At 44.2% G+C, this 25,400-nt stretch overlaps 1 protein-coding gene across 13 annotated transcripts in view; it reads right to left on the bottom strand.

The window, feature by feature from the left end:
* Positions 1-25,400, bottom strand: part of LOC143673921 (voltage-dependent N-type calcium channel subunit alpha-1B-like) — a 268,765-nt gene that overhangs the window by 59,225 nt on the left and 184,140 nt on the right. For 3 of the 13 annotated variants that reach the window (XM_077149034.1, XM_077149035.1, XM_077149023.1), the window contains one exon: positions 10,662-11,194. The exons of 4 other annotated variants lie outside the window; for them this stretch is intronic. Coding sequence is in view for 4 of the 9 variants with exons in the window: in XM_077149023.1 (XP_077005138.1) it covers positions 11,034-11,194 (161 nt within the window). In the remaining 5 variants the exon portion in view is untranslated. Of the gene's footprint in view, positions 1-155; positions 319-10,650; positions 11,195-17,124; positions 17,537-17,558; positions 22,613-25,400 lie in introns of those variants that run through there. 6 more of the 13 variants (XM_077149024.1, XM_077149039.1, XM_077149032.1 and 3 more) reach the window with 6 other exon arrangements.

The following is a 25,400-nucleotide window of genomic DNA, read 5'->3' as shown; positions in this document are numbered from 1 at the left end:
CTTGTAGTGGTCACCCAAATATATCATCTCCTTTTTAAGGAAATTCCAGGTGACAAACATCTACCCCAAGAATACTGACTGTGTTCTCCTGATGAGCCAGCTGCAATGCTGCATTAAAACCATGAATATCTGAAGGATGTAAATAAGGCACTTACTAAGAAGAGTTTGGTTTCAACCTCCCTTTCAGAAGGCACTTAAGTTATGCTGTTCTGTCCTGTGCTTGCCCTGGTGGATGGTGTGCCCAGGCACAGTTCATCTCCCTGGACCGAGGGGTGCTGGCAGCCACGTCGCCGACTGGTGCACTGCATTTTACTGGACCTGCAGATACAGCCAAGAGCTTGAAGCTAAAAAGTGCTGAGGCAAGGAAAGAACCTGGAACATTGGAGTTCACTTGTTTATTTGAATCACATCTCTGTGATGATTCCATTTGCTGCATTTGATTAATTGAAATCTTCACTTTCTACTGGAGAATGACAATTAAGGTGCTATAAATGGCTGATTTTTGGTGTATTTCTTTAACTGTCTATTCAAATATGAACCCTTCCAGTGTTCAAAATGCCAGACTTAAAGATCAGCTTAAATCTTTTCATGAGGCCTGATGATGAGCTAAAAGTAGTTTGTGGTAGAAATTATGGTTACAAGAGTGGAAAGAAAGATGCTTTCATGGTAACAGACTTTCATTAGATGAGGCAGCAAAGGAAAACCATCCATCATGACAGTCGAAATAGAGCTGGTGGCATAGAGGTCATAGTAAACCTTCCCAGCCAGGACATCACTGAGGAAACCAGTTTTGCAGTGTCACAGACACAGCCCTGTGTGTACTGGCTGGTTTGACCTGGAAGTGGCACTCCTGGTGTGTGCGGCACAGCTGCCATTAGCACGTGACACCAGCACACCCCAGAGACTTACTTCAAGCCAAAGGATGCGGGTGGATGAAGGAAGCTGGGCTTGCTCATCTAATCTTATGCTCCCACCACGTATTTTCTGCTGCAACCCCAGGGCTCCTGCAGTGCAGCCAGGCAGGCACAGATGGGTTTGGCACTCCTTGGCCGGCCTCACCATAAGAGACTTTGGAAGGGGCTAGAAGCAATCTTTTTTTTTTTTTTTTTTGCATGGGCAGGCACCGGGAATCAAAGCCAGGTCTCTGGCATGGCAGGTGAGAACTCTGCCTGCTGAGCCAATGTGGCCCACCCTAGAATCAATATTTTCATGTTAATTAAATTTAACTATTACTCATTTACAGAAAATCATTAGTAGGCTAGTTTCCACTCCAGTCTGTCTGCCATCTAACCACATACCTTTATATCAACTTGTGTGTATTCAGAAAGAACTTTGCTCCAAGGTGGAAGTGTTTTACCACTCAAGTCCAGAAAATGCATCAGAATCAAAGTGGGAGCTCAAGCTTTTGCAAGAACAGGACTGATTGTAAAAATTCAGAAATGGATAGCACAATACTACCTAACTGTAATGCAATAATGTCAGTACACTGAATGAAACTGAATGCGAGAATGATACAGGGAGGAGGACTGGGGGCACAAATGAAACCAGAAGGAAAGATAGATGATAAAGACAGATGGCATAATCTAGGAATGCCTAGAGTATACAATGATAGTGACTAAATGTACAAATTTAAAAATGTTTTTGAACACATTTATGTGTGAAATTAAAGCAAAAGTAAATGTAAAAAAATTATATTTGGTACAAAATTTATATTTTGACGAGTGCATTTCCTAATATAACTTATATGGACAGTTTAATTGCACACCATAAGTACATGGAACCTTGGGTAAGGCATGAGATTTTGTAGGTTTGTCCAGGGTGATAACCTGATAAATCCCAGAGTGCTTAGAAAAGTGAATAAAAAAGTATTTGCAGTCTTCTTAGAAGAGTTGCAAGAAAGGGGAAAAATTCAACTTTTCCATGTGGAGAAATCCTGATATTCTCACAAACAGTGTGGACAACCAAAGCAATAGGTCAAACCCTCAATCTTGGAGTTTGTTCATATGAAACTTATCCCTGCAAAGGATAGGCTAAGTCTACTTAAAATTAGGCCTAAGAGTCACCCCAGAGAGCCTCTTTTGTTGCTCAGATGTGGCATCTCTCTCTCTCAGCCAACATGACAAGCAAACCCACTGCCCTCCCCCTCTCTATGTGGGACATGACTCCAAGGGGTGTGGACATTCCTGGAAATATGGGTCAGAAATCCTAGAATGAGCTGGGACTCAGCACCAATGGATTGAGAAAACCTTCTCGACCAAAAGGAAGAAGAGTAAAGTCAGACAAAATAAAGTGTCAATGGCTGAGAGACTTCAAAATCAAGAGGTTATCCTGAGGTTATTCTTCCACATTAAATACATATCACCTGTTTAGTTAAGGTGTATTAGAGAAGCTGGAGGGAAGTGCCTGAAAATGTAGAGCTGTTGTTCCAGTAGCCATGTTTCTTGAAGATGATTGTATAATGATACAGCTTTCACAATGTGACTGTGTGATTGTGCAAACCTTGTGTCTGATGCCCCTTTTATCTACCTTATCAACAGATGAGTGAAACATATGGATTAAAAATAAATAATAGGGGGAACAAATGTTAAAATAAATTTAGTAGATTGAAAAAAAAGCTTTTGCATGTGAAAATATATCGGCAAATAATCACCAAATTTTCTCATTTCTCTTCACTGGTATGTATTTCCTTTTCTGATGTTCTTCCTTGCAGGTTTTACTCTACTGGAATAATGAAATCAGTCAACTCTCTGGTTTTCTACATGATGAAGTCTCACTGTTTCCCCACATATGAACCAAAATATCATGATCTTCTGTATTATCATTGTTTCGTTTCCTTTTAAGAGGCAACAAGCAAAGCGCAACTTGTTACGAAAGTGAGGCGATCACAGAACTGAATAACAAGTAATGAACTGATGACCTGGGGGTGGGCACAGCATTTGTGCTGGGAAATGTCATTCCTGTCACCTAAAAAGGGCAAAGGTGTTGCTGGATCCTAGTGGTTATTTTTCACTCAAGAAATGGACTTATCTTGAACATTCTTCTCCAAATTCATGTCATTCCTGTTCTGAGTTGTGTGCTGAATCATAAACAATGTTTAGGACAAATAGTGCTTCATAATGGCAGCCACAGCACTCAGCTGTGCCATTCACTGCCCAGTCCTTTGGAGAATTAGAAAACCCTCATTTTCTCATGGCCTCTTGTCATCCAAACACTGCCCAACACCATTTACCAGAGGATTTGATGGTTTCCTTGGCTCACATGGTAAACCCTTTATACCAGATTCTTGTATTGGAGCTGAGACCACACCCCATCTGCCTGCTCATGAGATGAACTTCAGGGTCCTTTACACCAGGAGACAAATCTAAATCTAAATCTGTACACACACAGGTATACACATATATGCATGTGCATTTATACACACACACATATAAATGTACGTATATATTCAGTAGTATGCATATCACTTGGTCTATGTCCAGTTTACTGGGTGCTGTATTATGAAAAGATAAAGAGAGAACAAAAAAGAAAAGCACTCTTCCTGCTGAGTGTCCTTCATAGATGACAACTTTAGCTTCCTTTTCTGTGTTGCATACTGTACAAATAATTGGAACACCTTAAAAGTATAATCACTGCCCATAACAGCTAGGTTATGTTTGATTGCATCTTCAGAATAAGGTAATAAAAGTAAGATAGGCAGGTGTTATTAGATACTTTCCTCTCAAGCTGGCTCTAAGTCTCATAATTCAGCTCTCTTATGTGATGCCAATAGCAAGACGGAAGAATTTAGCCAAGCATCCAAGGTCACAGGGAGAGGTGCCACAATGTGGGAAGAGTGCTGCCTTGGCCCAGGCAGTGTGGCCTCCCCCCTTCACTCAGGACCACCTCTGGGGCCCTTACTGGATTGACCCAGGGCTCTTGGCAGGGCCCAGGGATGGTAACAAGGCCACGTTTGTTTGCCACTGTAAAGTCAAGGGCGTTCTTCAGGTAACCTGAACACTACTCTTTTGTCTGTCAGAGGCCAAAACTACACTTGATGATGCAATGATAGTTTTTATTAGATTGAGAAAGATTTTAGTTAAAAGATGTCACTGTATAAGTGAGGAAGGTGGAAATAGCCTCATGCCCTCTGACCTTTAAGTCACATCAGAGGGTTAGAATTCAAATCCACCTTGTTCCTGCTGCTACCTGACTTATATCCAAGAGCCTAGAATTCGGAGTGGGATCAAGCCAAAGTCGTGTCAGAACTCCTTTAGGGACCAAATCATGCCCTGGATTCTAGGCTTATGGGTCATAATGACCTTCAGGAGGAGCTTACTTAATGACCTGGAGGTGACAGCTGTTGGGTGAATGCATGGAATGCTTCTCACTGTCCACAGGAACTTCTGAATGCCTGGAACCCATAGTCCATAGTGTTTGCAAAGTTTAACTTACAATAGTAAGAAACACTTAAGAAGCTTTCTATTCTAAAACTCTTTTGCACAAGATAGATTCAAACAATACTTCACTGCCATTCTGTGCAACCAAATCTCCTTTCTATAGATCTAAAATGCTGGAAGGATCCAAGAGAGGAGACTCACGGCATTGCTTCTAGGGGGCCCCAAACCATCCACATTACTCTGAAAGGTGGTTTTTACTTTTCATTGAGCCCCTCATGCACATGCATGCATGTGTTTACCCACCACACACACTCAGGATATTTCCTTCCTTCTGTTTCTCTCCCACACAGTTGGATTACCCCACTGACAGAGACAAAGAAAAAGTTCACTGCCCCCTGGGAGAGCTGGGTGAGGAGGTGAGATAGGGGTGTGCCCGTGCTAGCCACAAAGGCTCTGGCCTGGTCATTCCCCAGAATGTCCCCTGTGGTTCTGGGCAGTGGAGGACCTGCCATGGGTGCCAGAAGTGGGGGACCTGCATTGGAGGACCTGCAGTAGAGGACCTGCTGTGGGGGACCTGCAGTGGGGGACCTGCAGTGGAGGACCTGCTGTGGGGGACCTGCAGTGGGGGACCTGCAGTGGAGGACCTGCTGTGGGGGACCTGCAGTGGAGGACCTGCTGTGGGGGACCTGCAGTGGGGGACCTGCAGTGGAGGACCTGCTGTGGGGGACCTGCAGTGGGGGACTTGCAGTAGAGGACCTGCAGTGGGGGACCTGCAGTGGAGGACCTGCTGTGGGTGATCTGCTGTGGGGGACCTGCTATGGGTGATCTACTGTGGGGGACCTGCTGTGGGTGATCTACTGTGGGGTACCTGCAGTGGGGGACCTGCAGTGGAGGACCTGCTGTGGGTGATCTGCTGTGGGGGACCTGTGGGTGATCTACTGTGGGGGATCTGCAGTAGAGGACCTGCAGTGGGGGACCTGCAATGGAGGACCTGCTGTGGGTGATCTGCTGTGGGGGATCTGCTGTGGGTGATCTACTGTGGGGAACCTGCAGTGGGGGACCTGCCATGGAGGACCTGCCATGGAGGACCTGCTGTGGGGGACCTGCAGTGGGTGATCTGCTGTGGGGGACCTGCAGTGGGGGACCTGCAGTCTGCAATGGGGGATTTGCTATAGGGGATCTGCCGTGGGGGACCTGCAGTGGGTGATCTGCTGTGGGGGACCTGCCATGGGGGACCTGCAGTAGAGGACCTGCTGTGGAGGACCTGCTGTGGGTGATCTACTGTGGGGAACCTGCAGTGGGGGACCTGCCGTGGAGGACCTGCCATGGAGGACCTGCTGTGGGGGACCTGCTGTGGGGGACCTGCAGTGGGAGACCTGCAGTCTGCAGTGGGGGATCTGCTGTGGGAGATCTGCAGTGGGTCACCTGCAGTGGGGGACCTGCCTTGGGAGACCTGGCTGGGGGGACCTGCTTTGGAGGACTGGCCTTGGTGGACCAGCCTTGGGGGACCTGCCGTGGAGGACCTGCCATGGGGGACCTGCCACGGGGGACCTGCTCTGGGGGACCTGCCATGGGGGACCTGCCTTCGGGGACCTGCCATGGAGAACCAGCTGTGGAGAAAAAGCCATGGAGAGCAGGGCCAGGGCAGTTGATTGCCAGTTCTCCCTGGGATGTACCAATGGGGACATTTTTGAGACTCATACAGCTCTTTTAAAGGCATGTGTTATTTTACCACAAATTATATTCAGAGGGAATATAGAACTCTGAAGAATTAAGCCAAGTTCTTTCCATTGCTTTAGCGGATGTTTCCCTCTGCTCTGAGGAAGCTTCTACAGCATTCACTTTCTAAACCCTCACTCAAAGTGCAAACTGTGTGAACAAATGGAACAGCAGAGTGCTGGACTGTGGAGCCAGGCTGTGCTGTGTTCAAATTCTGCTCTACCAGAGTCTTCTATAGCCTCGGTTCTCTTTTCTCACCTGATAAATGGAGTTTGAACCTGCCCCCATAGAGTGGTCAGGAAATGACGTAACACTTGATGCAGATGGTTGCACACAGGAAAGACCTGGCGTGATGGTTCTGATGATTGCCGTCCCTGACACAGGCTGGGATGGGGATGTTCAGGTGGCAGACTGGCCAGGTGATGGTGTCCAGTGCATGGTCAAGCTAGCACTGGCCTGACTGGTAAGTGAGGGTATCTCATGGACTACGTCATCCACCCACTGAGTGCAGCCAAGACTGAGAACATCTGCAGTCAATGGGCAGCATCTCCAGCCATGGGGGGAGGGGTCTCACCCAGTCCCTGAAGGTAAGGGGAGACCTAAGGACGTCAGCAGTCAGAAGAAGGAATTTCCCTCTCTTCTTCAACCAGCTTCTCCGGGGAATTCACCGGGATGTCACCAGAGCTGCCGACTTGTGGTCACCGGTGTGGACCCATCAGTCCCCAGGCTGCGTGAGCCAATTCCTGTACTAAATCTCACAATAGGTACATATTTCTGTTCACCCAGCTCTGGCTCCCGGGGAAGCCTGGATGACACAGCCATCCGTGTGTCTCTGAAGATGCTTGTCTTTATACTTTTGTGGAAGTCGGGCATTTCCCAAGTATTCCAGGAAGCGGAACCCCCTTTCTTTCCCTAGAATCAGAGGTTATGGATGGTGGATAGTGGTTGGATGGGGGCTGCCTGAGCGCCTCAGTTGGGAGACCCCTGCTCCTCCGGGGAGGTATAGGGGTCCCTTGTCGGGGCAGGGCAGGCTGCCTGCAGGGGCACTGAGCGCCGGGGTCTGCTCGGGCCGAGGCCATGTGAGGCCGAAGGAAAAGCAGGTCCAAGGTGCCTGCAACGGTCGGGACTGGGATGGGCGGGGCCACTGCAGGGGGCAGAGGACAGTTGTGGCCTTTGCTTTCGTGAGGTCACCGTCTAATAGGACAGGAAATCTCTGCCTGCAGGGAACTTGCAACAGTTGAGAAAGCAGGTGTGCAACCAAGACCCTTCTACAAAGTGCTCCGATGCAGCCCGATGGCTGCAGAAAGAACTGGGTGGAGATCGGGTGGGGAGAACTCACAGAGTTGCCCCGAGCCACCCAGGTCTTTCATGGCAAAGCCAGGTCTCTCATCTCTTCATGGTGTCCCAGTGAGAAACGGGGAGGAGATGGGAACAATGAGGAGGCTGAGGGAAGAGTCCCCCAGAAGATCCAGGGAAGCAGCCCCGTGATTTTGGAGATGGGGCAGGGAAGGGTGGTTGCATCCAGCCCCTACTTCCAAATGGGACTCCCGAAAAATCCAGCCCCTTATAAAGCCTGACACAACGGCGGGGGGTTGGTGTGGAAGAGAAACTAATTCTACAAAAGTGCAATTACAGGACTTACCTTAGATCCCCTCATCTTCGGCCCCGGAACATTCGGGCACGGGCTTAATCCTGCCCTCCCCATGGCGTGGCCCCCGCAGGATTTTTCGGGATCCCCATTTGGAAGTAGGGGCTGGATGCAACCACCCTTCCCTGCCCCAGCTCCAAAGTGCTTTCTTCCTCCCCCAATGTTCTTTCACCCCCCATGGTACCTTCTTCTCCCCCACAGTGCTCCCTCCCCCGACAGTGCCACCCCCCAGCTCTCTTCTCCTCCTTCTCCAGGCCCCGGGAGTCTCCCTGTAGCAGCAGGTTTGGCAGGAGACTGTGATCTGAAGAATGAGGTTACTCCTGGCCAGTCCTGCCAACAGCAAATTGTGTACGGCTTGGACGGTCCCTCCTGGGAGCTGCGGTTTGAGGGGACTGAGGGCCTGGGGATGGCTGAGGAGCTCACTGTCTCCTCGGGACTGACCCCGACCCCGGAGCTTGTAGCAGATGGAAAAGGGGAATTTTTTTTTTTATTTTCATTTCTGCTGACTAAGGAAAGCAGGGAGGGGCCCAATCTTTACTGAGCACCTACTGTATTCCTGAAACAATGGCAGACGCTGGTTTGCTTGCTTTCCCTCATTTAATTTTAAGAAGTCTGTAAGTGAATGATCATTATCCCCATTTGTACAGATAAAAAAACCTGAAATTCAGAAAATTTAATTGACTTGCTTCATCTGGTAAATTTTGGTAGCAAAAACCTACCCCTCTCCCAGAAGGAACAGGACTGTGATATTTTTGTGGTGTTAATGTAATAATAAAAGAAATGCTGACTTCAAAAGAGGACACGTTCATGACACAACTGTCAGGATGTGAATGCCTGCCCTAGGCCCAGAGTCCCTGAAAACTGCCTTTGTCCTGTTCATTTTTGTGCCTTCCCTCCGCCCTGTGCCAAACCCCATGGCAAAATCCCGGTGCCCACAGAGCCCAAGGTGGCTGAGCAAATGTGTGGATTAGCTGGTCAGCAGGTCAGCAGGCTACAGAGATGTCTCATTTTTATCACATCACAGGAGAGAGGGGCCAAAAGGTCTTGAGGCGATGCTTGGGAGTAAGAGATAGGAATAAAGTGGGAACTTAGAAAAGTAACATCTGGATTTAGAAGATTCTGTGAGAAGTGAGGTGCATTGAGCAAGGCAGGTGCCAGGGCTGCTGGAGCAGCACATTGAGAAGGAACAGAGAGGTCTCAAGACAAGAGGCTCTGAGTATGGGGCCCAGGGAGGAGCGTGGCAGGTACCGATAGAAACTCCTCTTCTTACCTAAGCCCCCAGCATCTCCAGGAGATGACCTCTGGCAGGTGGCCTCTGACAGCCCCACCTGCCAGGTAATGAACTGCAGCTCAGAGAACCTAAATAGCCTGCCCTAAGTCACAAAGCCAGGAAATGGCTCAGGTGGGATTTAAGGACACCTGTCTATCCCCAGAGACCCTGCTCTGTCCATGGCACTGGGGTCTCTTCCAAGGCCAGATGGCTGCAAGGGTCCCTGGATCAGATATGACAAGGGGCCAGGGAACTTGGGGAGCAAACAGGCAAACAACCCGTGTTCTGGGCTTGCTGAAGGATAAGTCGAGTTGAGACAATGGGAGAGCAGATTGGACAGGAGGCAGGAGGGCAAGGTGAGCTCAGATTCTCATGAACCCTCTCCTCACTGGTTTGGAGGGAGGTGAGCATCTCATCTCACACTCTCCCCTAGTTGTCCCAGCAGCTTTCCTAACTCAAATGACCATTTGTCATCAATGAACTCTCTACCTGTCTCCCTCCCAACGAGTTCTACTCATCTGCTTTGTGAGACTGGATGGGGTGCTGGGAATAAGTGTCAATAAACCAGCATGACCCCCCCCCTTGGCGAGGCTTGGAGGGTCAATCTCACACCCCCAAACTTCCTTAAAAAATGGGGATCCCTGGCAATTCCATCCTTTGATAAGTAGGCTAGAGGACTGACAGCAGGGATGCAAAACCATCCTTGTACACCAGTTTTCATCATAGAAATTCACAAAAGCAACCTCCTCTACAGGTGAACAGATAAACAAAACATGGTCCAACCATACAACCAAATATTATTCAGTCATAAAAAGAAATGCAGTTCTGATGCATGAGACAACATGGCTGAACCTTGAAGATATGGTGTTAAATGAGATAAGCCAGACACAAAAGGACAAATATTGTAGGATTCCTCTCATATGAAATTTCTAGGATTGCAAATTCATAGAGACAGAAAGAGGTTGCCAGGGGCTGGCAGTAGGAGGGATGGAGAGTGTGGCTTAACGGGTATAGAGTTTCTGTTTGGGACGATGGAAAAACTTTCATAATGTAAGGTGGTGATGGATGCAACATGGTAAAGGTAATTAATGTCATTGAATGGCACACTTAAACGTGGTTAAAATGGCAAATTTTGTGTTGTAGATTTATGTAACCACAATAAAAAATTTGCTCATTAGATACCATTAACAGAAAGATGGAAAAAGTAATGGGGATTCTTAGTGCTTCAGTTGCAAATGCATTAGGTAAAGTTCTGAGACAGCAGGGGTGTTCCCAGTCAACAGCCTGTTACTTAATGTTGGGAGCCTGGAAGGTGGAGAAGCCAAGGGGCTGTGATGGGTCTTCCACCTGCAGACAAAGCCCTGGGAGAGGACTGAAGAGGGAAGAGCCTGAGCTTTGGCGATCGCAGCACTGGATTCAGTCCTGCTTTGGCAGTTTGCTAAGTCTGTGAGTTGGAACAAGGCTAGTGCCTTTCTATCCTTGGTTTCTTCATCCAAAAAATGGGGAAAATATTAGTGCATATCTCACAGGGTTGTTGTGAGTATTAAATCAGATAATTTTGTAAAGCATTTCATGGCATAGTAACTGGTGAATAACTGTCTATTACTACAAGTAAGCCAAGGCTGTTTTTAGTCAGGGTTATCCAGAGAAAGAGATTCAACAGGATATATGGAGATATACATTACAAGATTTATTTTAAGGAATTGCCTCATGCAGTTTGTAGGGTTTGGTAAGACCTAACTCTGTTGGGTAGACCAGCAGGCTGGGAATTGCAGTTGGGGGAATAATGTAGTTTTGGGCTTGAAATCCAGGAGGTTGGAGAGGAATGGAGGGTGTAGTCTTGAGGCAGAATTTCTCAATCTTTCTGGAATGCTTGTCCTTTGCCCTTAAGGCTTCCAGTTGGCTGGACAAGGCCCAGCTGCATGATGGAGGGGCATCTCCTTTATGAAAGTCAACAGATTGCAGGTGCTGATCCCACAGCCATCTCGAGGTCAGAACTGCATTCCCAAACTGGACATCATCATCTGTAGCCAAGTTGACCCGTGAAAGTAGCCATCACAGCTGCATACTGGGGGAAAGAGCCCTGCCTCCAGCTGACACTGCCCACACAGGCTGTGACACAAGTAGCTCCCGGCGGGATCGTGTGGTGTGTACCTGCTGAAGTGGCTCTGAGAGGCCAGGCTGGAGAGAAGATACAGAGAAAACAGACATTATATGAGTGAGTGTTGAGGCCATGGTGCCTGAACGGGGAGAAAAGTCAGTTCTCAGAGCTGACCATTGACAGCTCCCCAGTTCCAGCTATTTCTCCAGTCTAAGCACATTCTTTTCTAAACAAAGCAAAGCAAAGCAAAACAAAAACCCACCAGCAATTACTTGAGGCGACTTGGGTGATTCTCTGTTACAGAAAAGTCAACAAAAACAGGGCAGTGCCTGTGGAATGCCCACTCCCCACAGGGGGCCTGTCTGGACAGACCTGTGGACAAACATTCTCTGCCACACTTAGAACTAACAGAAGCAGCCAGAATTCCAGAGGCCTCTCCATCTGAGCTGTTCTTAGGTTGGAATTTAATAAAATTCTTTCCAAGAAATAAGAGGAGGAAGGAACAGTTATTTTCTGACCAAAGCCATTTTAAGGTACTGTTGGTATGTGACAAATGCCACCAGTGTCTGAGTAGTTGAACCTCAAGTTATTTCACACAACCTACAATGTTCTCTGTATGTGCACAGCAATTTAAATAATGACATTCCTAAGGTTAATGATATGCAAACGTTCAGATGTCTCTGCTATAACAATATGCATGTGATAGATTTGCATTTGCATCATCAAAGAACAAAACCCTCAAATCAGAAATAGCAAACTGAAACACATGGATATTTTCATTCTGTCAAAATCTTGCCAGGACTTTATAACAAATACTTTAGTCTTTGTGGTAGAGCTCCATCCAAAGACAGAGGCAGCAATCCTCAGTCATGCAACTTTGCCACTCTTCCCACTAGGAGAGGGGGTATTTTCCTTCCTTTTGAATCTGGGTTGGCAATATGACCTGGTTAGACCAATAGGATGGGTCTAGGGTGAAGTTGTACAATTTGCAAACCTTAATCCCAGGGCACTGGGCTCCCATTTTTGTCCCCTTATGGTCCTGAGACTCCACCTGTGGAAGCCGTGAAGATGAAACATGTGTGGAGAGAGAGGTCCAGTTGACAGATGAGTAATGGGGCATCATTTTGTAGCTTTGAAATTGTGCTCAAGTTCAATTTTTTAAATTAAATTTTGGTGAATTATAACTGTCCCAAAATCTCTCCAGAAGTGGGGCCCAGGGTGGTGGGGTTGAGGTGTTACATTCTCATGGAAAACAAAGCCATGAAAAAGTTGTGAATGCTTTTTAAAAATAAAAGCTATCATATAATACAATGTCTTATTTGTGTCTTTACTTTTTTGTTCATTTGTTTTGCATGCTGTATGATGGGGTCACACTTCATTATTTTTTCATGTGAGTATCCTCTTATTGCAGCACCATTTGTTGAATTTGTTTTGTTTGTTGTTTGTGCTTTGGGAAGTGCATGGACTGGGAATTGAACCTGGCACTCTCACATGGAAGGCGAGAATTCTACCACTGAACAACCCTTGCACACCTGCTATCCTAGCACCCTCTGTCTTTACTTTTAAATAAAACTTTCAAAAAGTGATCATTTCATGGGGAAATAATTCAATGAAGTGAAAGAAAATTCTTCCATGCACATGGATTGCCATTTTGCATTTAATAATTATGTAGAGAAGTGTGTGGTCCACCCAAGATAAAAAATGAAAGATTCAGAGTAAGATGTCCCTTTAAGGGACAGTTTTGTTCAAAAATTAATTTCAGGTATATTTGCATTTTACTGATGTTGGATCAGTTTGCCTTAAGAGTTCTTTGTAAACAGTGGTGAAAGGGGTCTTGCTCTCATCTGTCTCAGTGAGATTCTATGAGATGCAGAGGTGTTTGAGCTCCTGGGGAGAAAGGGGGAATCACACAGAAATTCAAAATCTGCTCCTCTTTTCATCCACATCTCATGAAATTTAACAAAAAAATGACATAAAAAATTTATCTCACTCCTACTAGTAATTCCTATAATTTATTTTATTGTGGGGGAAGAACGTATTCAATATTTAGGGTTAACAATTAGCTCTCATAGTGCCTTCTGGCAGTCACTCAATGTCCAGGAAGAGGAACTGAGCCAAGTCAGCAAAGAGCAGGCAGCAGCCCCACTTCCCTCTGTGTCCCCTGCCTCTCTCTGTCCCAAGTCAGTCATTTGGCTAGTCATGTAGTATGCCTCTATGGATTGATCAAGTTATTGAAGTAATTGCCCAGATTCTTTTTATTTTAATACCAGAGTTGGCAGCCCCATTAGTTGTGAACTAGTCTGGGGGGCCTCGGGCAACAAGCCTGGCACATCCAGATCTCAGGACTCCAGCCTCAGGGTCAAACTCAAGAGGCTGTAAATGCAAAAGGTCAAACAGAGATTTGGGATCCACCGAACTCAGCCTTAGTGTTGGGCAGAGTGGGATCCAAAACCTTTCTCTGACATGTGTAGAAAATAAATTGATGTTTTTCTTCATAATTTTCATTCCTAATCTTTTTGTTTCATTGTTTACCTAATCAGGTACTCAGTGAACATATTCGTTCCTTTACTACAGTCTCATTCTCATAAGGGTCAATAGAAAATGTATGCTCTCAGATGCAGGAGACATGGTCTGGTGGCCTCTGTGTGCAATCCTGGAGAGACAAACTAGAAACAGCTGCTCTTTCTAGAGGCTTGCTCTGTCCTAGGAACTCAAGAATGGTTTTATGACTTGAATGCCATGTTAATCTTTCAACAATCCCACAAATATATTTCATAATATTATCAAATGTGGAAATCGAGTCTTGGAGGTGTTAGGTGAGGTCCCCAAGTTCATGGGCACCTGGATGACCCGTGCCCTTTGGAGTGGGCTGGCCACTCAGCATTGGCTGGCCACACCTGGATCCTTTACTTTCAGGTAGTCTCATTTCCAGTTTGTAAAACAGGAAGGAAAATTCTTAGTCTGGAGTTCTGGATGGCTTAAATGCCATGAAGGAGTCCCCTAGCTCCTTTCTGCTCCTCCTTGCCTGGGTCTCCCTCTCCTCCACTGCATGTTGAGGAGCTTCTTCTAATGATAGCAAACTTCCAGAGAATGGCAGGTTTGGTCTCCTCTACTAATAAAGAGAAGTAAGTCCTGGAGAAGAAGAGACTTGCCCTAACTCCCATAGCTAGGCAGCTACACTTTGTATTCTTATAGCAATTGTTTCCCTAGGACCATGAGACTCAGATCTAGTTTGATCAAATTACCTAAGATCCAGATACTCTAGATTCTAGATACTTAGCAAATTTCTAGTCTTTGAACTTTCTTTTTGAAGGGGTCTGGGGCACTGGCTACTTGAACATTTATTGGATCTTTACTACTATGTGAAAGACCCTGTATAGTTATTTTCTTGGTCTGAAACGTACTTTTCTTAGTTTCTGATGGCTTTTGCCTTCTCACCTGTCAGGTTTTAGCTCAAACATGACTCCCTGAGAGAGACCTTCTCTGAGAACCTTAATCATCTCCTCAGATTACTTTCTGCCATGTCTTCCTGTGTAGTTCCTTAGAGACACTTAACATAATCTTTTATTATCATATTTATAATTAACTGGTTTACAATTTCTTATGTAAATAACATGAAACTGGGAATCTTTTTTTTTTTTTTTTTTTTTTAATTTTTTTATTAATCAAAAAAAAAGAAAAGAAATTAACACAACATTTAGAAATCATTCCATTCTACACATGCACTCAGTAATTCTTAGTATCATCACATAGATGTATGATCATCATTTCTTAGTACATTTGCATCGATTTAGGAAAAGAACTAGCAAAACAGCAGAAAAAGATATAGAATGTTAATATAGAGAAAAAATTGCAATAATAATAATACTAATAATATATATATATAAAAAGGAAAAAGAAAAAAACAAAAACAAAAGATACAAACACACAAACAAACAAACAAAAAACCATATTTCAGGTGCAGCTTCATTCAGTGTTCCAACCTAGTTACATTACACTTAGGTATTATTGTGCTGTCCATTTTTGAGTTTTTGTATCTAGTCCTGTTGCACAGTCTGTATCCCTTCAGCTCCAATTACCCATTATCTTACCCTGTTTCTAACTCCTGCTGGTCTCTGTTACCAATGATATAGTCCAAGCTGATTCTCGAATGTCGGTTCACATCAGTGGGACCATACAGTATTTGTCCTTTAGTTTTTGGCTAGACTCACTCAGCATAATGTTCTCTAGGTCCATCTATGTTATTACATGTTTCATAAGTTTAGTCTGTCTTAAAGCTGCATAATATTCCATCGTAGGTATACGCCACAGTTTGTTTAGCCACTCATCTGTTGATGGGCATTTTGGCTATTTCCATCTCTTTGAAGTTGTAGATAATGCTGCTATAAACACTGGTGTGCAAATGTCCGTCTGTGTCTTTGCCCTTAAGTCCTTTGAGTAGATACCTAGCAGTGGTATTTCTGGGTCGTAATCCATTCTGCCATTCTATGTCTTTTGATTGGGAAATTCAGTCCATTAACTTTTAGTGTTATTACTGTTTGGATAATATTTTCCTCTACCATTTTGGCTTTTGTATTATATATATCATATCTGATTTTCCTTCTTTCTACACTTTACTCCATACCTCTCTCTTCTGTCTTTTCGTATCTGACTCTAGTGCTCCCTTTAGTATTTCTTGCAGAGCTGGTCTCTTGATCACAAATTCTCTCAGTGACTTTTTGTCTATAAATGTTTTAATTTCTCCTTCATTTTTGAAGGACAATTTTGCTGGATATAGGAGTCTTGGTTGGCAGTTTTTCTCTTTTAGTGATTTAAATATATCATCCCACTGTCTTCTAGCTTCCATGGTTTCTGCTGAGAAATCTACACATAGTCTTATTGGGTTTCCCTTGTATGTGACAGATTGTTTTTCTCTTGCTGCTTTCAAGATCCTCTCTTTCTCTTTGACCTCTGACATTCTAACTAGTAAATGTCTTGGAGAACGCCTATTTGGGTCTATTCTCTTTGGGGTGCGCTGCACTTCTTGGATCTGTAATTTTAGGTCTTTCATAAGAGTTGGGAAATTTTCAGTGATAATTTCTTCCATTAGTTTTTCTCCTCCTTTTCCCTTCTCTTCTCCTTCTGGGACACCCACAACACGTATATTTGTGCGCTTCATATTGTCATTCAGTTCCCTGATTCCCTGCTCAAGTTTTTCCATTCTTTTCCCTATAGTTTCTGTTTCTTTTTGGAATTCAGTTGTTCCATCCTCCAGTTCACTAATTGTAGCTTCTGTCTCTTTAGATCTACCATTGTAGGTATCCATTGTTTTTTCCATTTTTTCTTCTTTGTCCTTCACTCCCACAAGTTCTGTGATTTGTTTTTTCAGATTTTCTATTTCTTCTTTTTGTTCAGCCCATATCTTCTTCATGTCCTCCCTCAATTTATTGATTTGGTTTTTGAAGAGTTTTTCCATTTCTGTTCGTATATTCAGCATTAGTTGTCTCAGCTCCTGTATCTCATTTGAACTATTGGTTTGTTCCTTTGATTGGGCCATATCTTCAATTTTCCGAGCGTCATCCATTATTTTCTGCTGGTGTCTGGGCATTTGATCAGATCTCCCTGGGTGTGGGACCCAGCTGGTTGAAAGGTTTTTCTGTGGAATCTCTGGGCTCTGTTTTTCTTTTCCTCGAAACTGGGAATCTTGTCTGCATTTGCTCACTATAGTAACTCCAGTCTTCAGCATAACCTAGTACATGGTGGGTTCAAAATGAACAGCTCTATTTAGTTATCTACACATTCACCCACCCATCCATCCATCCACCCATCCATCCATCCACCCATCCATTCATCCATCCATCCACCCATCCTTCCATCCATCATCCATCCATCCACCCACCCATCCACCCATCCACCCATCCACCATCCACCCATCCATCCACCCATCCATCCGTTCATCCATACTTCCATCCCTCCATTCATCTATCCATCCATCCACCCACCCATCTATCCAAAAATAACTGATCTTGGCAGTCAGGGTAAAGAGGTAACAAACAAAATCTATGACCCATCCAAACAGAAAATGAAGCCAGCCCATTCAATTTCTGTGAAGGACTTTGACTGTAAAATACTTAATATAAACAATGAAATACAAAACTCCTAATTAATTAAAAAACAAGAATTAATAGTTATTAAGAAATAAGGACTTATCCAAAATTTTATTTTCAGCACACTGTTTTAAATTCCTGTCAATTATTCTCCAGGGAAGTTTTATATTCCTTTTTTCCAGGTTCACAGGAATTGCCTACTGTCACTTCAGTGTCATATCTGAAGACTCTGAGGAAACAAGCTTCCAGTCTCGATTGTTTCTTATGGTGGTGAAGAATGGCACACGGTCTCCCTCTCATTTGTCAATGGGTGTTTCTTACTGACTCTACACCTGGCTGTGAAAGTCCAGTTAGAAAACATATTCAATTTGAACCCTTGACAAAAATAGAAGCCTCATTATATTCTCATATACTTAGGAGCTCACAATGTCTCATCATTAAAGTAATGTTGAATTTCTTGCCCACCTTCAAAACTATTTATCAAAGATTCCATATTACTTTATAGTTATCTCATTTTTGTTAGATTTATGCAGATACTCCGTGGTATGTATAAAAATGAAGTTAAAATTTAAAATGATGTCATTGGAGACCACTAGAAATGCTGGAGAACCAGTGTCTGGAAGCATTACTATTCTTTTCCTTAACAGCCTTGACCAGAAGGACCAGGAAGTCCAAATCCACTGTGAACCTGGTCAGGGGCACAGGATCTTCTTATTTCTGAGACCCTAGGCCAATTGAGAGCCTTATGAAGAAACAACAAACCTACAACCGAGAGCTGCCTCAGAGGCAGAGATCACAAAGTGTTAAAAGCCATTTTAAAGCCCATCCATACCCAGTAATTTGAAAATGCCACCACCTCATTACCCAAATAGGTCAAGAGACATCCAGTATCCCCAAAGAGGAAAGAGAAAGGGACAGTGAACATCTGAAAGAATATTCCATCTCAGTAGCACCAAACAGTCAGAGACACCATGTCCCCTGCCTCCTTGGCTAAGTTTTGAGAACATGTTAAAGTCAGTGCTGGTGAATATTCCTATTCGCTGCAGATGCAAACTTTCCAGAAAATAATTTCCTAGCATCAAACAACATTACTTTCACTGCCTAAGTAAATGCCCCAAGATATGTTAAGGACAAACAACTCATAGGGGCATTTTTAAAAAATTTTTTTTATTGTATAGCATAACATATATACAAACCAAAGAAATAAAAAAGCAATTGTTTTCAAGGCACTCTTCAACAAGTAGTTACAGGACAGATCTCAGAATTTGTCATGGGCTACCATATGATCCTCTTACATTTTTCCTTCTAGGTGCTCCAGAAAATAGGAGACTAGAAGAAATAAATAATTTTTTAATCATCACAATCGATTTTTTTTTCTTTTTTTGTGAATAATAACATATATACAGAAAAGCAATAAATTTCAAAGTACAGCACCGCATTAGATGTAGAACATATTTCAGAGTTTGACATGGGTTACAATTCCATAATTTTAGGTTCTTATTATTAGTTGCTCTAAGATACTGAAGGCTGTAAGAGATATCGATTTAATGATTCAGAATTTACATTCATTTGTTAATCCTATCTTGTCTGTATAACTCTACCATCACCTTTGATTTTTCTATCCCTCTCTTTAGAGATATTTGGGCTATGGCTATTCTAACTTTTTCACATTGGAAGGGGCTGTCACTAATATGGGGTAGGGAGATGGAACTAACCAATGTTCTGGAGAGGCTGAACCCTCTGGGTTTCAGGACTTATCTGGTCCAAGAACCCATCTGGAGGTTTTAGGTTTCTGGCAAGTTACCCTAGTGCATGGAACCCTTGTGGAATCTTATATGTTGCCCTAGGTGTTCTTTATGATTGGCTGGAATGGTCCTGGTTGGGGGTTGGCAGGTTATGATAGGGAGCAAGGTCTACCTGAAGCTTATGTAAGAGCAACCTCCAAAATAGCCTCTTGGCTCTATTTGAACTTTCTCTGCCAGTGATACTTTACTAATTACACTTCTTTTCCCCTTTTGGTCAGGATATAATTATTGACCCCAAGGTGCCAGGTCTGGATTCATCCCTGGGAGTCATCTCCCAACATCACCAGGGAGACTTTCACCCCTGGGTATCATGTCCCACATAGGGTGGAGGGCAATGATTTTGCTTGCAGAGTTGGATTTAGAGAGACTGAGGCCACATCTGAGCAACAACAGGGTCCTCCAGAAGTAACTCTTAGGCATGCTTGCAGGTAGTCTAAGCCTCTCTGCTACCCACATAAGCTTCACAAGAGTAAGCTTCATGATCAAGGGCATGGCCTATTGATTTGGGTGTCCCTAAAGTTTGACACAATATGAGGGATTGCTTGATGGTAAGGTTTAATAGTTCCATATTTTTTCTTCCCATCTCTCAAAGGACTTTCATAGTAGCACTTTTGAAAATAGAAACGCTGCAAGAGAAGTATTTCAGCTACTAGGGCATGGTTAATTACACTCTGTACATGCACAGATGAATTATCATGCAGTCAGTTCAATAATATTTATGATGACTTTTAAAAACAGGGGAAATTAATAAAGATTAATACAAATTATATGTAGCTTGGAATCACTAGTGTCAACCTCTTAGAAAGAGAACTGAAAATCACATGCAAACTGCTAACACGGGTCATCCACAAAGTCCTGGTGGGAGGAACAGAGTGAATGCCAGTGGGGGTCTCCAGGAGAGGATGCTGTGTCAGGTGGAACCCAGAGGATAAAGGAAAAGAAGAACTCAGAGGTGCCATGGGCCATCTCCTCTGGGAGACTGGGGAAGGGATGCATTCCTTGGCAATCCCTCTGGGGACTGGATGAACAAATACATAAATGGACAATGGTCACACCTTATATGAAGATAAGACCCTGAACCAAACTCGACAGCAAGTGGCCCATAATGTCAGCACTTGACCAGTGAGTGACAGCTGCCCTATTTCTTGGCCCCATTCGCAACTGAGGACCCTTCACAGGAAGTCCAGTGTGCTCCTTGCAGGCATCTGAAGGAAGGTCTGTGTCTGGTGGGCCCCCCTCCAGCTGCCTGCAGGGCCCACCAAAGCCCCCCTTTTATCCACTGTTGAGCTTTCCCACCCCCCTGCCTGCCTGTGAGCCTCTGGCAGACACATACTGGGGGCTGGCTCCCTTGTTACATGAGCCCTGCATACATGGACTCTTCTTGTTCTCCTTTGGGTGGTCTTCATTTATGTCACACTCCAGCTCAGCCTCTTTCCATTGGTAACATCTAGGCAGGCCAGTGGGTGTACCTGAGGATGCCCCATTAGGAAACAGTGGCCCTGAATTCTAGCCCCAAATTCTTCCCTGTCATTTGCGGCATATCTACCCCTTTGAACACCCATCTCCTGAATCTGTAAAATGGAACATTTCTATCACAAAGTGATACAAGTCCATGACCTAGTTTCCAAGTTCTATCATACCAGTCTTAGAGAGGAGTCCAACTCATCCTTAACTACCTACAAATACACATCCCTGCACAAAATTTTCAAACCAAGAGAGAGAGAGAGCCAGGGAGAAGAAAAAAGGAGGAAGGAGCAGAGGATGGAAGGACACAGGCAGGTTCTCTTAGCTCTGCTCTTACCCCTTCCATGGCTTGAAGCTTTCTCAAACAAGGAAACTCAAGGTCTGTGGTTCCAAACCCCCCTGCACAAGAAGATGAGTACTTGTTCTACGTGCCCAACCAAATGCCAAAACTCCTGCTCCCCCAAATGACCAGGTCTGCCCTGATCATCTCAGGAGGGCCTGGAGCCTTTTATAACAGGAAGGGCAATGCCCAAGGGCTTCTCTACGGGAAGGGGGTGGTGGGTGGGTTGGCCAACAGCGGTGGTAGTAGTTTCTGCTTGCTTTGTCCCTTCAGGGAAAAAACAAACTCAGAGAGTTCTTTGGCCCAAGAAGTCCCATGGCCTTCTTGCCTCCCCAGCTGGCACTCAGGAGGAGAAATCTTAGAGGTGTTGAAGAGGCACTAATTTCCCACCTTCCCATTTCCACTCCATTCCCTTTCCAGCAAGGACGACCACCCATGGAGTCTTCCCTGGCATGACCATTCTCACATCCAGTTCTCCACCAAATAATCACTTAGTAGCCACACATTCAATTTGTTTTTACAATTGTCTTTACAATTGATGTCACAGTTTGAGAAGGAGAAAATCAACAAGAGGGCTTCCATATAAATAGCATCTTTTCCTTGAGCTTTTCCTCTGAAAGGCAAGGAACTAGGTTGTCTCCAGATGTAGTGAGAATCCCCCTCACCCACAGCTTGCTACCTGGGCTGGATCTTAATGATGCTCTTTCTCAGCTTGAAGAAATCGGCCAGACCTGATTTTGGTGCTGGCTTTCACCTTGTTCTTGCTGAGATTTGGGGAAGGTCAGTCACCTCCTCTGAACTTCATTTACCTCCCCAAATTAGTATCGATGAAGTGTCCAAGAATAGCACCCAGACTTCTCAGAGGTGGAATGCTGGTTCTTACATAAGGTAAGTTATTGATTATGTTTTATTGAAGGGGAATTGGGATTGGTGAATACTTGAATCCTTTGGAATTTTATGCAATTTATGTCAGTTTTCAGGGGAGGGGCTTGGTGGCATTTTTCAGATTCTCAAAGAGCATGTGATCCCTAAAGGGTTAAGAGCTGCCTATCCAATGCACTGAACAATGCAAGAGGTTATCACGGTGTAGACAACAAATAAGAGAAAACAATACACAGGTACTTAACCTTGTTGTGGACAGAACTGATGGTCACTTTTGGACCTCTATGCATGTAAGAAGGACATTTAAATGATCTCCTTTGACCAGGAGCTAAATGAAAACAATGTTTTATTCCACCAGCTCTTTTCTCCTGCTCATTCTTTTGCACTGGTTAATTTCTATGGAAAAGCAATGCCTAAAAGGGTCATTTCAGACAAGGGAGCTGTTATACTGAGGATATTTTTTTCTCTGAGGAGAAAGTGCTTCTTTATTTTGGCTTTCCTATTTGTGCTCCAGCAATGAGGCTAAGGCCTGTTATTTAACCAAGTAGATGCTGGCTGCATCAGAGGCAGCCATTTGATAGAAACTGAGCTGAAATGAGAGTAGAGGGAGGCATTAAGCTAAAATAAAATGAATTTCAAGTGCAGACTCTCTCCAGGAGTCTTTTGAGGGGCATAACTTTTGGTTAATGTGAGGCTCCAGGGAGCTTCCAGAATTCAGTGTCCCTTGGCTTGCTTGCTGCAAGCCATGGGTGGACTGTACCCGTGAACCTACACTTACAGGGGCCTGTAATAAACCAAGGCATGAAAGGACTTTGACTTCCCCCAGAAGGATGAGGTGCAGCCTGCAGGCACATGCCTTTCACACCTGGACTTCCAGCAAAATTTCTGCAAATGGGACGACACTGATGAGTCCGTCCTTACCTATAAGATGAAGAAATATGTATGTCACGTCCATGGATCTCAGGAGAAATGGTCAATTCTTGTCTGAATTCATCTCTTGCTGCTGTTTCAATGTTATAATATATTGATCAGGGCTTACTACACAGAATCACAAAATGTATGAGCCAGAAGGGTCTTGGACATCGTTTTTGTCTTGTGGTTACTAGACTGAGCTAGAAAGAAGACTCTTTGGTAGTATCAGTATTGCAAAGAGGTAACAGCAGTTTCTCTGCATGCAGATTGTTTTGTGTATTAGTTAGAGTTCTCTAGAGAAACAGAATTTGCAGGAAATATCTATAGATATAAAAATTATAAAAGTGTCTCATGTAACTGTGGAAGCATAGAGTCCAAAATCTGTCTGGCAGGCTGTGAAGCCGATGACTGTGATGGAGGGTCTGGATGAACTCCACTGGAGAGGCTCACCAGCTGAAGCAGGAAGAGAGCCTGTCTCTTCTGAATCCTCCTTAAGAGGCTTCTGGTGATTAGATTAAGCATCGCTCATTGCAGAAGACACTCCCCTTGGCTGATTACAAATGGAATAAGCTGTGGATACAGCTGGCATGATCATGATTTAATTCTGTGAAATGTCCTCATCACAACAGAAAGGCCAGCATTTGCCCAACCAGACAAACAGGTAACACCATCTGGCCAAGTTGACACATGAACCTGACCATGACACTTGGGTTTAAATGCCAGTTGCATCACTTAAACTTCATTTCCTAGACTGCAAATTAAGGATAAAATATCTACCCAATAAAGTATTGAATATTAAATGAGTTCATGTATTTTAAGTGCTTAGGGGAGTGTCTGGCAAATAGTACTATCCAATGTTTGCCCAAATTGGCAAAGACTTTCACAAAGTCCCACATGATATTAACAATGAAGCTTTAAAAAATCTTCTTCATTACAATGGAGTCTATGTATATTTGAAAAGTGGTCCTAAATATGGTGGGGGGGACTTTATTCAATCTACACAGTGCCTGGTGAGCCTTCTTGGACCACTTGTAATTACTATAAGTGAATTCTCTTCCCCAGAGTGTTTGTCCCACAGTTTGAAAACAAAAGTTCATTAATGCAGACATTCATTCATTCATTCAGCATCTACTGAGCAGCAACAATGCATCAGATTCTAGACTCCAGAGATACAGCAGTGAATAAAAGAAACGAAATCTCTGTCCCCGTGAAGCTGCTCTGGGAAGTGGAATACAACCTCTTAACCTGGTGATTTTTAGAGTGAGGAAATTAACTTCAGAGACCCCCTCACCTGAGTGCCCAAAGTTGCACAGCTGGTTGGACAGCCCCTGTCCCCCAGCACGTGAAGACTCCTTCAAAGCTATGAAGACACCCACAGAAGCAGTGGCTGTATGAATGAACCAGCTCCTCTGCTTCCTACTAAACCCTGGGACTCCCAAACCCTCCTGGCACCCCACCGCCACCCTACAGCACCCCTTCTCCTCTTGTTGCAGTTGCTGCACTGTGTCATTTCTGTTGCTTCACATCTAGAACTCCTGAAAGTTAGATGATAAATGAAACTGGCATGATGGCAGATAAAGGAGGGTCTCGACCATGGTACTGCAGGAGAGAAAACTTCATCTTGAAAATTTCAAGCTTCTTACCCCAAATTAATGGGGTACATTAGGTATGCTTCTGTGCTGGGGGTGGGGAGATAAAATTCCTCTGTGTTTTTTTCTCTTTGATCTCTAGGCTGTACCCTGAGGTGTTCAGAAATATTTGCTTTGCTCTCTTTGAACTTATGTACTCCATTTGCATTAAATTTATTTTCCTCTTGTTCATATAGCTGTGTATAGGGAAGTGTGTGGGGGCACTGAGCAGGTGGTGCTGAGGGTGTTTGTGTGTGTGCATTTATTATCCTCCCAACTGCCACACTTCCTCATTTTGGGGACACCTGCAGGTCATGCAGCACTAAGAAAGAAAGATGACACCACCAATTAAATTGTCAGGCATCATCAATTGTGAAATGCATCCTGATTTCAGAGCTGCAAAAATGTGAAAACAGTTTGAAAACTCTTCCTTGGTAAAAATATTTTTCTTGTGATTCCTGACATAATGAGTAGCCTTTCAGTAGAGGCCAAGCCACTCTACAGCTGGTTATCTCAAATATCCACCAGACATGGAGCCCGGGGAAATAGGGTGGTGTAAAGCCAAGCCCTGGATCTGAGATATGAACTGAAATTTTTGCAGGTGAAATGATGTGTTGGATTCAATACAAGAAAACTTGGGGGTGGGGATGGGGGGAGAGGATAGATGAAGCCACACCGGCCATGAGCTGGCAGAGGGTCACAGTGGATTCTGAGGGCAGGGAGGGTGTGGTTATGTATTCCCTCTCATTTGTATGATTGAAATTTTCCATCTAGAAGTTAAGAAATAAATTAAATAAAAATTGCATTCCAGGGATATGAAGGTAATTGTTGCCTTACAGTAGTGAATAGGACAGGGTTCCCTTATGTCTGGGAGACCACACACTCCTCAACATGGTAGATTCATTTTGATATCTCATGTGTTCTAGAAGTTTCTCCATTTCAAGGTGTCTTTCAAAGAGCACACCCCTGTTCATTATTCTCTTATGTAGAAAGGAAAAAAAAGAAGATTACAGCCCTCGACTACTCTCTCCTTTCCAATGGATAAAAGTTGCCATTGTTGGGTTTCATCTGAGGGCTGCACAGAGGCATAGTTTGGAAACAGAGCCTGAAGCCAGCGCCTTGAGCACATGTTGCCACAAAAATGAGCATCAGCTGTTCTCAGAAGAGGC

Source organism: Tamandua tetradactyla, chromosome 2 (genome assembly GCF_023851605.1).
Source record: "Tamandua tetradactyla isolate mTamTet1 chromosome 2, mTamTet1.pri, whole genome shotgun sequence".
Taxonomy (NCBI): Eukaryota; Metazoa; Chordata; class Mammalia; order Pilosa; family Myrmecophagidae; genus Tamandua; species Tamandua tetradactyla.
The sequence above is the reverse complement of the archived record's forward strand: the minus strand, read 5'-3'. Positions and strand labels throughout refer to the sequence as shown.